The 12,556-nt window shown below is 44.1% G+C and overlaps 1 protein-coding gene across 1 annotated transcript; it reads left to right on the top strand.

The window, feature by feature from the left end:
- The first annotated feature begins 1,095 nt into the window (after nt 1-1,095).
- On the top strand, nt 1,096-6,520 carry CRYGS (crystallin gamma S). Its single transcript, XM_031682632.2, has 2 exons — nt 1,096-5,602; nt 5,992-6,520. The coding sequence occupies exons 1-2, from the start codon at nt 5,432-5,434 to the stop codon at nt 6,262-6,264; spliced, it is 444 nt and encodes a 147-aa protein (XP_031538492.1). The 5' UTR covers nt 1,096-5,431; the 3' UTR covers nt 6,265-6,520.
- The last annotated feature ends 6,036 nt before the right edge of the window (nt 6,521-12,556 follow it).

Raw genomic sequence — 12,556 nt, 5'->3', positions numbered from 1 at the left:
TTTGCCACATCCAGCTTACCACTCTCTCTATATAGTATTATTATTTTATTTTTGCTCAACAACTTAGGAGTAGGTTGCAGACATCTGGGATCTTTAACCCCTATATATGCTAGCTTGTATTTCCTAAAATCAGGCATTCTCTTACATGGTCATAGTACAGATGATTAAATTCAGGAAGTTTAACAGTGGTACAATAGTATTATCTAATATACAGTCTGTATTCAGATTTTTCTATTCATCCCCAAAATGTCACTTGTGTTGATTTTTTTTTTCCGAAATACAAGATCATGCATTGCCTTTGGTTGTCATGTAAGTTTTGTCGCTTTGGAATATATATCACTTCTGTTCAGAATTAGAGAGTTGGTTTTTTGACTCATCACCTGCAAGCTCTTTTGAAGGAAAAAAAAAGGCTTTAGGGGTTTCAAGGGGGCTGCTTGCTAGAAAACCAAATTGCCCAGGTAAGAGGAACTTTTTTTGTTTTAATTTTGAAAAATTTGGCTGGGTTCTGGTGTCTTGACTCAGCAAAATCTATAATGCAGCAAGGCTTGGTAAGCATTAAAGGGGGTACTGAAGCTTTCCTTTATTTCATAATCCCGATTGTTTTTCTAGAAACCATCAATAGCCTCTAAATGACTGACTCAATTTTTGGATCCTATTCTCATGACTAAGCAAATGTTTGATTTGAAACCAGCCCAGTATAAATGTCTCTGTGCCTCTAACTCTCTGTAGCTATTCCTGGAGTTCAGCACTGGGAAAACCAATCTATGCACTAAAAATGTCTAAAACTGGAACCAAGGTAAGTAAATGGTCATGCTGATTTCTAGCGTACCCACTTTCTTTTCACCTAATGATACACTGAAAGAAACATGGAGAAAAACAGAAGCCTGGAGGTGAGTATGATCACGGTTAGAAGGCTAGGATTAGAGAAAATATTAAGAAATGCTTATTGTATTTCCTACTTTAACAGAATTACCAAAGAGTTTATTAAGGGTTTATCTTTATGTGTGGTACTATGTTGAATATTGTACATGTATGTAATGTGTAAATATCACCACATTTCTGCCTTCCAGCAACTAATCTTTGAACTTCCACAGGAATAGGACATGCACATAAGAGGATTATGTGGAGTTAAAAACTTAGTATTCAATTAAAAATTTGTCTTGTGAAATCTAGCCTCAACCATTAATATTCTAGAAGGCCAAAGTGGATGGACCAGTCAAGTGAATTAAATCCTACATACCCACTTCATTCAGCAGTTACGCTTACCCCTGTCCCCAAATACATTGCTTACTTGGGTTAGGAAAATTGCCTCTGAAATACTTGATTCACTATTGTTGGACTGGACACTGATTCTCTTCAGGAATGAGGGACTATACCTTCATTCTGTTTTTACTTCTTCCACTGACCATAGCTCTAAAGCAAAGCCTTGGTGCCTGATATTCCTCCCTAATGTTCTACTCTGAAAATGTTAAAAACCATTGAATCTTAAAAGAAGAAAGGTGTTGAACGAATACTCGTGTGTCATTTACTTATATTCTCCAATTGTTAACATTTTGCCATATCTGGTTTCTCTGTCTCTCTTTTAACTAAATCATTAGAAAATAAATAGCAACTTTGTTATACTTTTGCCTGAAGTATTTTAGGCATGTATATCCTAAAAACAGGGGTATTCCCTGTGTAAACATATCATGTCCCCCAAATTTATAAGTGTAATACCCAATATTCAGACTCTATTCAGATTTCCTTCAATTGCTCCCCAAAATGTGCTTCATGGCTGGCTTTTCCCCTGCTGTGGAATCCAGTCAAGGATCACACATTGCATTTGGTTGTCAAGTTTCTTTTAACTTCTTTTTGTTTGTTTGTCTTAGCCTCTTTCATATAAAACAGTTCCCCTATTTTTTGTTCTTGTTCCTTGAGACATTGACATTTTTCAAAGTCCAGACCAGGTGTCTTATGGAAAGTCCCAATATCTGGGTTTGTCTAATTGTTTTCCCATGTTTAGATTCAGACTAACCACTTTGGCAAGAAATCTACGTAGGCAACATCAGGTACTTCTCAGTGTATTTTTTCAGAAGGTATCTCTTAACTTGTTCCGTAATTGGTTAGTGCCTGATTTTTCTTCCCATTTGGAAAAGAGAACTAATAGTTATACTTGCATCTAGAAGGTTTGGGGAGAAAAATAAGACAGTGTTCTTTAGTGCTCTGAGGTTTTTGAAAAATGCCATGAAATGCCATGAAAATCCCACTAAAGAGAATCTGAAATCCTTCGAGGGATGTCCATGTGCCTGGAGGGGAGACTCTTAGAGAACATCCCCCACTTTTAAAAGATTTCCAGACTAGGAATAGTGTAATCTCTTTTATTTCTTGTAGCTGGGCTGTTCATTTAGTTAAAAACTGTTGTTGCTAGGCCAAAGGAGATAGTAATTCATCTCTTATTCTTCCTCTTATTGCTTCTCCCTTTCTCACTATCTTGCTAGCAATTTAATCACAGGAGTCATGGGCTTGGCAGAAGCAATGCATTTTACTAAGTTTGTTTTTGTTACCTCTGGAATTCTCAAGACATGTTTCTCTCTGCTGTATTGGATTAGTAGGCTATTTTTGAAAACATGAACTTGAAAATTAGAGGAATTTTATAATAACTTCTAGGAAAGTCTCCTGCACATTTCTTAGCCTTCTCTACAAAAATTTTTGCCTGAGTCCCAACCTCTCAGCTGACTGTGAAGTAGATTTCATGGTCCTTCTATAAATGGAAATTGAATAGAGCTGCAACATTCTCTGGGTCCTGAGATTTGGTCTCAGGTCTCCCACCACAAGGAGCGCTTGGCCCTGGGACTCAGTAGTGGTTCTGTGGCAACACTAGGGCTTTGTTTCTACCGTGGGATGATTGGCTGGTCTGCTGGAAAGGTGGACAGCAGGGAAGAATCATGTGTATTTCCACTTCTCAGATACTGAAGTCAGTCAGGTAAATGTGCAGAGGGTAGTAAGTGTGAGAAACAATGAAGGAAGAAAGCTGATATTAATTTCCCTTAGCGTATCCCTTGCAAAGCCTCTTTTTTGCTGAATAGTTGGCCAAAAAACAAAGGTAAATTGACTTAAGGAGTTTAGAATCTATCCATTCTTAGAGAAGTTATTTTGATTTTCCTAACAAGTTTCCCACAGGTTTTGGGAAAAGCCTTATCAGATCCAGGAACAGTCTTGTTCCATTTCTAAGAGTAAATGGTGTATGTTGAACAGAGCTAGCTGTGCAGGCAGCAGGACAGCAGAGGGAGATAAAGTAAAATAGAATGAACCACAGATCACTAACCGGGAGTCTGCACTGCTGTCCCCTGGTTTGCCTGCATCCAGCTTGTAACTAGCTAGTGACCTTGGGCAAGTCATTTAACTTCTTTATCTGTAACAGCTGTAGCCTTTTGGCAATCACGAGCCAACTATTAAAATTATTTTATCAACACTGTGCTGTTGGACCCTCAGAACAACCCTCTGCAGTGGACACCGTTACCCAGATTTAACTAGTGGTGCTGTAATTTTGTTTTCTCATCTGTAAACTGGGGTATCACGTACCTGTAAATCTGTGCTATGCTAAAATGGGAAGGGGAGTGGGAAGGGATGAGTATGGGAAGGGAAGAAAGGAGGTGAAGTAGGTGATTTAGGGGTGGGTAGGCTAAGGGAGCTTTTCGGGAAAAGGAAAGAAGAGAGTTGAGAGAGACAGGAAGGGTAGGGAGGGGAAAGATTACAGCTGAAGGAAAGAACTATTAGTAGGTTACTGTCCAGAAGGACTCACCTGGGGTAGAAAAGAGTGAGGTATTATTTTGCCCGGCTGCGAGTCATTCCTAACTTTCTCCCGCTCCTTCATTTCCTACATCTAGTTAGTCTCCACATCCTCATTTCTGTGACTGTTTGCTCATTGTTCACATCGCAGTTGCCTTTGGTTGGCCCTCGGCATCTCTCACCTCGCCCAGAGCAACCAGCTATTTCCAGGCTCAAACCACTGCCTTATTTCCCACATCACCCCCAGGGGGATCCTGGCCTGGCTCCTGGGTCACTGGGGCTTTACTTCCTAACCCTTCACCGCATACTCAACATGCACCAGGCTTAATGAACTGCTTGTCCCATTGGCCGGGTCCTTTCACTCCTTTATTCCTTCATACAAGCTGTCCTTTTGTCTCTGCCTCTGGAAAACCCTTACTTACCCCTCGACCCTCACCTCAGGGATCCTCTCCAGACTCTAACTGCCTCTGCTGCTTTCATCTGAAATGGCTGACTTGGTTTTTCGCCTTTTAAACCGATTGAGCTAATTAGCCACAGGGTGGCGGCATCACACCAGGGACTTGACTGCTCGAATGAAGGACACCTGTGATTTCAGTTTAAATTCTAACCGAGCATGGATCTTGGATGTGGAGTTCTAGAACAAGAAGGGACGAACTCTGTGGTCCGTTTGGTCTAGTGGTTTTCAGAAACACTGTCATGAAGCCCTGAGAGTTCCTGGGAATTCTGTCACCTGCTTCAAACAAAACTTATTTTACAGCCAGAGCTTTGAATCTAGTCCAGTCCTTTCATTTGCCAAATGGGAAGCTGGAGCCCAGAGAGATGGCTTGTCTACAAGGTGGCTTGTAGTAGGGCTGGCCGGAGAAGGGCAGCCTAGCCTTAGTATTTCCCATTTCTCTGGCTTGCAGAGTTCCCAGTGCCGTCACAGACCTCACAGGTCTCACAGGTTTACCCCAAAGACTGTGGTGAAACTTGGTAAGAGTTTGAAGCAAAGGACATTCTTGCCTTGTCATTTTGTTACTTTGCAACCACTCTTGTTGGCAATACAATAATAATACAGAATATAATATGCTATATTTTCATACCAGTATGTTTTATAACCATCTAAAATAAGCTCTAAGCTAAGGTCAGTGTCTGCATTTGGAACTCACTCATCTTCGTCCAGCTCTTGTGGGTTTTTCAAGCACTGGACACAGGGTTCCGTAGCCTAAACAACTCTTGGTTCTTGCCTTTGGAAGAAGTCTAGTAGGAGTTGGTGGGAGAGACAGATACACAAGTGGAAAACTCATTATATAATGTGATAAGCACAGTGAGGAGGAAGGCATGAACTTGAGTCTGAAACTACTGGCTTACAGCAGAGCACTCTTCTACTTTTTTCATTTTAAGCCTTCAGAAAGTACTCATGCCTGTTGTGGACAACAAAAGTTGTCTGCCCGAGGCACACGTTGTGAGGGAAGGCAGAACTGTGTATTTTCTCCTCAGGATTGAGGAGGAAAGAATTTCTAAAGTGGAGAACATGTTCTTAATTTTCACTTTTCTATAAATAAAGCCACCCAGCCCCTCAGATCTTCGCTTCGTCTGCCCTGTCCCTCAGATTACTTTCTTTGAAGACAAAAACTTTCAAGGCCGCCACTATGACAGCGATTGCGACTGTGCAGATTTCCACATGTACCTGAGTCGCTGCAACTCCATCAGAGTGGAAGGAGGCACCTGGGCTGTGTATGAAAGGCCCAACTTTGCCGGGTACATGTACATCCTACCCCGGGGCGAGTACCCCGAGTACCAGCACTGGATGGGCCTCAACGACCGCGTCAGCTCCTGCAGGGCTGTTCATCTGGTGAGTCTGGGGCTGGGGGGCTCGCGCGCTCTCTTCCCCCAACCCCTCCCTTCTTTTTTAGCTTCTATGTAAAAGAGTTTTCTTAAGATTTTCCTACCTCTCAATGGGTGGTTGTCCCTTGTTGGCTGCTGAAGCTTCAATAAAATCTTAGGTCAGTTCATTACAAGACTGAATACACTAATTCTTTCCATTGCACTTCTGCTACCTCTTGCATATTTTAAGGAATTAAGTTTTTCTTGTTGGAAGTCAGCTATGTCAGTCAGAGCACAGTGGGGATAAGCGTTCAGATCATCCCACTTTCGAGGTGGTGGGTTCTGAACCACACCGTTCTCCGAGTTCCTGGCTCGCTGTGTAATGGCTGCTGTTCATTTCCCGCTCTGTTTTTTCAGTCTAGCGGAGGCCAGTATAAGATTCAGATCTTTGAGAAAGGGGATTTTAATGGTCAGATGTACGAAACCACTGAAGACTGCCCTTCCATCATGGAGCAATTTCACATGCGAGAGGTCCACTCCTGTAAGGTGCTGGACGGTGCCTGGATTTTCTACGAGCTGCCCAACTACCGCGGCAGGCAGTACCTCCTGGACAAGAAGGAGTACCGGAAGCCCGTCGACTGGGGTGCGGCGTCCCCAGCTGTCCAGTCTTTCCGCCGCATCGTGGAGTAATGATGTGGACTGGGCCATGACCTTCTTCCTAGGGGCCAAATGCTGGCTGGCCTGTTCGTCCAAAAAAGCATCATAAATAAAACAATTGGCATGCATTCCACTCTTTACTGTAACGCCTCTCCTTAAACACTTTTAGGGACCAGTAAAGTAGCACCCGCCACAGCGGGCAGTTACACAAAGCAGCTCATCCTTCAGATTACCTGTCTATATCTTTGTGCCAAACAAAATGGGACTGCATTAAAAGGTTCGAAAATCATACTGTCATGTAGTGGTTCTTGTCGCTTACGGTTTGTGTTAATCCAACAGGGACAATAACGACAGCTGCCATTCAGTGTGTGCTTTCAGCATCCCATGGTCTCTTCCCAACAACCCTGTAAGAAAGGGGGCTTCTCTGCATTTTACAAGTAAGGAAACTGAGGCCTAGAGAAGTTAAAAACTTGCCCAAGTTCAGCAGCTGGTGAACGGAGGAACCAGGATTTGGTCCAGGGTATTTATGTTCCAAAGCCATTTCTACTCATTCATTCACCACGTACTGGCTGGGGACCTGTGTGCATAATGTAAGTTCGAGACCCTCAGAAATATAAAAGGTAGGAAGGGGCCCCCTGCAGATCTGACTGAGGAGACAGAATACCTGTCAAGAATAGTAAGTGACTGAGGGGAGAGTTCAGCTCAGTGGTAGAGTGCATGCTTGGCGTGCATGAAGTCCTGGGTTCAGTCCCCAGTACCTCCATTTAAAAGAGAAAGAGTAGTCAGTGAAAACAGGGCTATTACCTACAAATAACAGAGCCACAATTCCCGTGAAGTCCCTTATTGAAGATCCAGAGACTCCTGTGTCCTTTACTTCTCAATATTAAAGTTCAGTTTCTCTGTAAAAATGAAAGGTTGTATTAGACAATTTTCCCTACTTTACAATAGTTGACATGAGTTTTACTGAATTTTACTTACTTGGAGTAACCTCTGAGATTCTGTCTATTGAATCTTGATGAAGAGGAGAATGATGAAGGAAACGCGGAATCACTAGGAATATTCTGTGAGCGTCCGAGTGAACCCGGGGATATGCTGAATGCAGCTGTTTAATTTAAAAGATGGCAAAGCTCCTCTAGGAGCACCATGCTCTAGTGTATGGTGCGTGCTCTCCCCCAAGCATTTTTATTCGTTTTGTTAAATTCCCCTGCCTTTTGTCATTTTGTCTGTTTTGAGTAAGGGACCCTGAGGAAATTGAGTGAAAATAAGAGGGACCGACGATGAGCCAGGGAGGAGGAATGGGAGGCCGCTCGCTGAGCTGCAGAGAGCTTGGACCCCGTCACCCTCCCGAGACGCTAACTTTTCCGTCTCCAAAACAAGCGAGTTGAACCAAATGCTCATTAAATCCTGTCAAAAACCAACATTCTCTGAAGGCCAGAAGGAGCGCCCTGAGGGACTAGCTGATGACACTCACTGTTAGAGGCACAATTCCTGGAAGTGACTCAGAGACACTGCCGCTTCTTTTCTGCCGAGGAAACTGAGGCAGTGGGAACAGTGTGTTAGGGCCAGTCTCTCCTCTCAACCCCACTGCTGCTGTGTTCCAGCCTGTGATGAGTCGGCCACAGTCTGTTCAAAACAACCAGAAAAGCAGTTCTGGCAGCAGGAGGGGAAAACAAGTGTCAGGATGACTAACCACAGCCTCAGAGAGAAAGACGGCTTTTGACAGATAAACCTGAATTATCATTTTAAGGCGTTAGATGCCCTTTGGTTCATGCCCTGATCCAGAAAGAGATTGCAACCATTCTCCCCAGCTGTAGATACATCAATCAGCTTGCACTTAAAGGGAATTTTATGTGCAACTGGTATTAGAGGTCAAGAACTTTTGTGTCTATCAGTCTGTCCCTGGTCTGGGACAATGTTCTGCTGTGAGAGCAAGAAGCCAGCATCCTGCCTGTCAAGCTTGCCAAGAATAGCACCTGGGGTGTCATTTAGAATTATCTTCCTCTACCTTTTATTGTTTTGTTGCTCCGAAATGGGGGACATCAAGAAAATTGGACAAAAGCCAATCTTGGACCATTTTAGCTCTGCTTCCATCCTGAGCATTCCTCTGAGACAAGTCACTGACTCCCAACTGTGGAGCCCACTTCCTCAAAATGCAGTATCAGGGACTCCTATTTAAAGTCACCAGGCTACGGTTGCCCGCTTAAATACAGGACAGTAAGTCTCAAGTATTGGGGTGTAAGCACAGTATATGTATATCCTAAGTATTTGTCTGAAATTCAAATTTAACTGTGCATCTTGTATTTTATTTTCTAAATCAGTCAACCCTATATCTGATCAGCAAGGCAAGTTACACATAAGTGACAGGGGGCTAAAAGCACAGACAGCAGTGCAGGCTGTGGAAACAAGACAAATGTTCCACAAAAGGGCTTTACATACAATTTTTTAAAAACACTGGGAGCCAACAAAATGTATCTGCAGCTGGATTTGGCCTGTGGACCACCAGTTTCCAACCTTGGCTTGTTGGAGAGCTCTGAATATCAGGAACTGATCCTCACACCGAGGCAGATCTGCTTCCTGTGTCCCTGTAACTGTCAACCTGCGATCCTAGTTCCGCTTTCTACCTAGTTCTTCGTCCCCAAGATCGCCCGTTAGATATTCGAAGATCCCTCCCAGTTTGCCTCCACGCTCTAGCTGAACAATTCCTAGTCCTCCCAGTGTTTCTCTCCTGGCCTGCTTGGCTTCCAGACTCCCCACCCTGGTGCCTCTCTTCTGTGCGGATCACGATTCCCCCCACCACCCCCCACTACACTCCCCACCCCCGTCTTGGCTGCAGTCTAAGGCAGGCAGACTACATCCGGAGGGGGGTGTTGAGTTCTTTCACCCTCCTTTCTCAGATATATGCTGTTCTTGACTAAGCTCAGATCTTCTGACTTCCTACCAGTCCTGATACGGGCCTGGTCTCACTTTCCCAAGAGCTAGCATTTCAGTTCAAGGACTAAAGAGTTCCTGTTCCCTCTGAGGAGTTAGAAGTGGATTCAAATCTTGCCATTTGCCCATGTTAACTCTAAATCTCATAATCTAACATGTATAACCTCAATTTCCTTATTTGTAAAACAAACAGAATACTTACTTTGTGTGAGATTATGTATGAAAAATGCATTGCATACATTGTTTGTAGTAGTTATATTCTATAATGCCTGTGAACACTGAAGAGCAAACACTAAACTAGTTTTTCCTAAAAGAAATACAGGACTAGGTTTCTGTGAGTCTCTGGTCACAACATTCTTGTCAACTAACCAATACATAACCTTTTTTGTGCATTTCTGTTTAAAGACACCTTATTTAATGTACACTGTTGATCCATTAACACTGAACTCACAGCTAACTCATGCCTGCAGGAAGATTATCTAACACGTATTTTCTCTATAAGGCACATCACAGCCTTCTTGTGCTTAGGAACATTGGAGAGCATTTTGGCACTGCCTTTGCGGGTGATTTTATACAGCTAAATCATAAATCAAAAGGACAATGATGCAAAAAACATGGCACTAAGCACTGCAGAAAGGACTCGTTTCTAGTTGAGAGCTGAAGCAAGAAGGCCAGAGGGTTGGACCTCTACTGGGAATGGGCACATTGGGCGCCAAATTTTCACTGCTGTGTTCATGTTGGTAAATGACCTGAAAAGCACCATGAGCAGTGATTTGGAGATTACAAACAAATTTTATTGAGTGGGTGAATTCATGAATACAAAAATCTGTAATAACGAAGATCAACTGGACTTCCCACCATGGCCGACATGCTCATACCACCATCTCCTCAGCCTTAAGGACCTCTGTTACCAAGTTGTTCTGTTTTTTTTTTCTTTCACTTGTTTAGCTTTTTCATACCTCTTTCTGCGCCCCAGTTGTTTTCAAAAAGCATCTCTGCATTTTTAGCAGATGCTTCATAGTCGGGAAGAAATACAGCAGAATCATCCAACCCATCCTTTTGCCTTGAAAAAGAGCCACCTTTCACAGGAGTCTGGCTTTCTCTTGGTTTTCCTATCTGCCTCCCTTCTGGTTCCAGCTGCCACGAGTTCCCATGGCCAGCAGGGTCCTCCCTAGAGCTCACACACATCCCCCATGTTTTCTCAAGTCTCAGTTTCTCTTACTTGGGGTCTCTCAGGCAACAGAGGGCAATGAATCACCATGTTTTCCTTCCAGCTCTTTGGCTGACTAGCCTTTGGTACATCCGGGAGAGAAAGATCCCTTGTGGGTATGACTCCCAGACACCTCCCTCCTCTACCTCTTCGCTCAAACCTCAAACTTCAAAATCAGGGAGTTTTATACCTGGAGGGGCTGGGGGCCTTCTCATTCACTGTAACAACATGGTGAGTTGGGGCTTACTAACCCCAGTTTACAGACAAGGAATCCAGGCTCAGAGAGGCTAAACAATGTGTCCATGGTCTCTGGTTCCAAAGTTCTGGTTCTTTCCACTGTACTGTGCAGTTTCTGCTTCTCAACCTTCACAACACAGAACCAGGGTACTCTGTCAGTCACAGCATCTCTGCATTTTTAGCAGATGCTTCATAGTTGGGAAGAAATACATCAGAATCATCCAACCCATCCTATTTCTTTTCTTTTCTTTTCAAGGAGCTTTATTGAGATTTAATCCACATACCATACAATTCACCTGTCCCAAATGTACAACGCACTGGTTTTTAGTGTATTCGCAGATATGGGAAACCATCTCCACAGTCAATTTTAGAGCATTTTTGTCACCTTAAAGAGAAACCCCGTCCCCTTTGGGGATTACCGCTTTTGCCCCCAGCCCTGAGCAATCAGTCATCTACTTTCTGTATCTATATATTTGCCTATTCTGGATATTTTAGGTACATGAAATCAGATAATATGTGATCTTTTGTGACTGGCTTCTTTCACTTAACTACGTTTTCAAGAGTCATCCTGTTGGATCACATACCCATGCTTCCTTCCTTTTTATGGCCAAATAATATTCCATTGTAGGGATATGCCGGATTTTGTTTGTCCATTCTCTAGTTAATGAACATTCAAATAGTACTGCTATAAATGCTTGTGTGCATGTTTTTATGTGGGCATGTAGTTTCATTTCCCTCGAGTGTATATACCTAGGCATGCACTTGCTGGGAGCGTGAGCTATTTCTTCTTAAATGCTGGGAGCCTGTGGGGACCTGAAGCCCCACAGCCCTAGGTTCAGTCCTAACTCTCCCGCTTTCTAGTTGTCAGATTTCAGGCAAACACATCTCTCTTAGCCTTAGCTTTCTTGTATGTGAAATAGAGATAATTACACCTGCTTCCTGGTGGTTTTGCTAGCATTAGATGAGCTATTAAGAGGAAATTCCTAGTCTAGAGAATGAGCCAAAGGAGCAGGTACTTAATAGAGACAGCCGTTCTAGAATCTCCCACATACAGAATCCCTGCTGGAGGAGGCACAAGAGGGGCTGTTGGTGCTGGAAAGCTTGGGAACCCACGGGCTGGTGGTCTCTTCAGCCCCTCCCCTCTTTAATGATCAGTTATAGGTGTCTGTGAGTAACTTTATGAGCACCTGCCTGGCGAGCAGGTGGAAGGGGCAGTGGGCAGTGGGCAGTGGGCAGTGGAAACGAGGCAGTGGAGGGTGGGGGTACAGGGGAGCAGAGAGCTCTGTGCTGCCGAGGGGAGCAGCTAGCACACAGAAAGGGAAGTTAATCTCTCTCATTTCACTTCTGCCAAGCCTCCTCCTGCCCCTTGGGCTTCTCTTATCTCGGCTAAATGATCTCATTTCCTTTCACTTTGGTGAAATGGTTTCTCGTTTCCCCAGCATCCGTGTGGCCCTTTGTGAGTCAGCAACCACCGGGGCTCAGCACCCTGGTTGAGTGGTTCTGGAACTGATTAGCTCTGAGGGAAATCCTGCCAGCGCTTTGTCCCTTGGGAGTGCAGTGGGCAGAGATTTGTCCGCATTGTTCACGCCCCACCTCCCTGAACAGGCCACATTAGCCTGCCCACTGAACCGTGGGGCTGGACAATGGTGGGCCTGGCCGGACTGCTGACCTCCACGGTTCTCCACACACACTGGATGCTTTGCCCAAGCTCCCGGGAAACTGGATGACCCTGACTGGCCTGATGTTCCAGGACCCGGTACTCAGGACAGCAAGAGAAATCTTCAGACTGTGTTCTGGTGATCAGAGGGAGGGGGCTTCCTGCAGGTTGGTTGTAAACTAGAAATAAAAATATCTCAACCACTAACAAGATTTTGGGGCCTCCTCTAAAGCCAGGGGTCCTTGAGGTGGTGAGGGGGTCACATTTTCCCCCCCTCGATGGCTGTGTCTCAC

Source organism: Vicugna pacos, chromosome 1 (assembly GCF_048564905.1).
Source record: "Vicugna pacos chromosome 1, VicPac4, whole genome shotgun sequence".
Taxonomy (NCBI): Eukaryota; Metazoa; Chordata; class Mammalia; order Artiodactyla; family Camelidae; genus Vicugna; species Vicugna pacos.
Note: the sequence above shows the minus strand (reverse complement) of the source record. Positions and strands in the feature narration are given on the sequence as shown.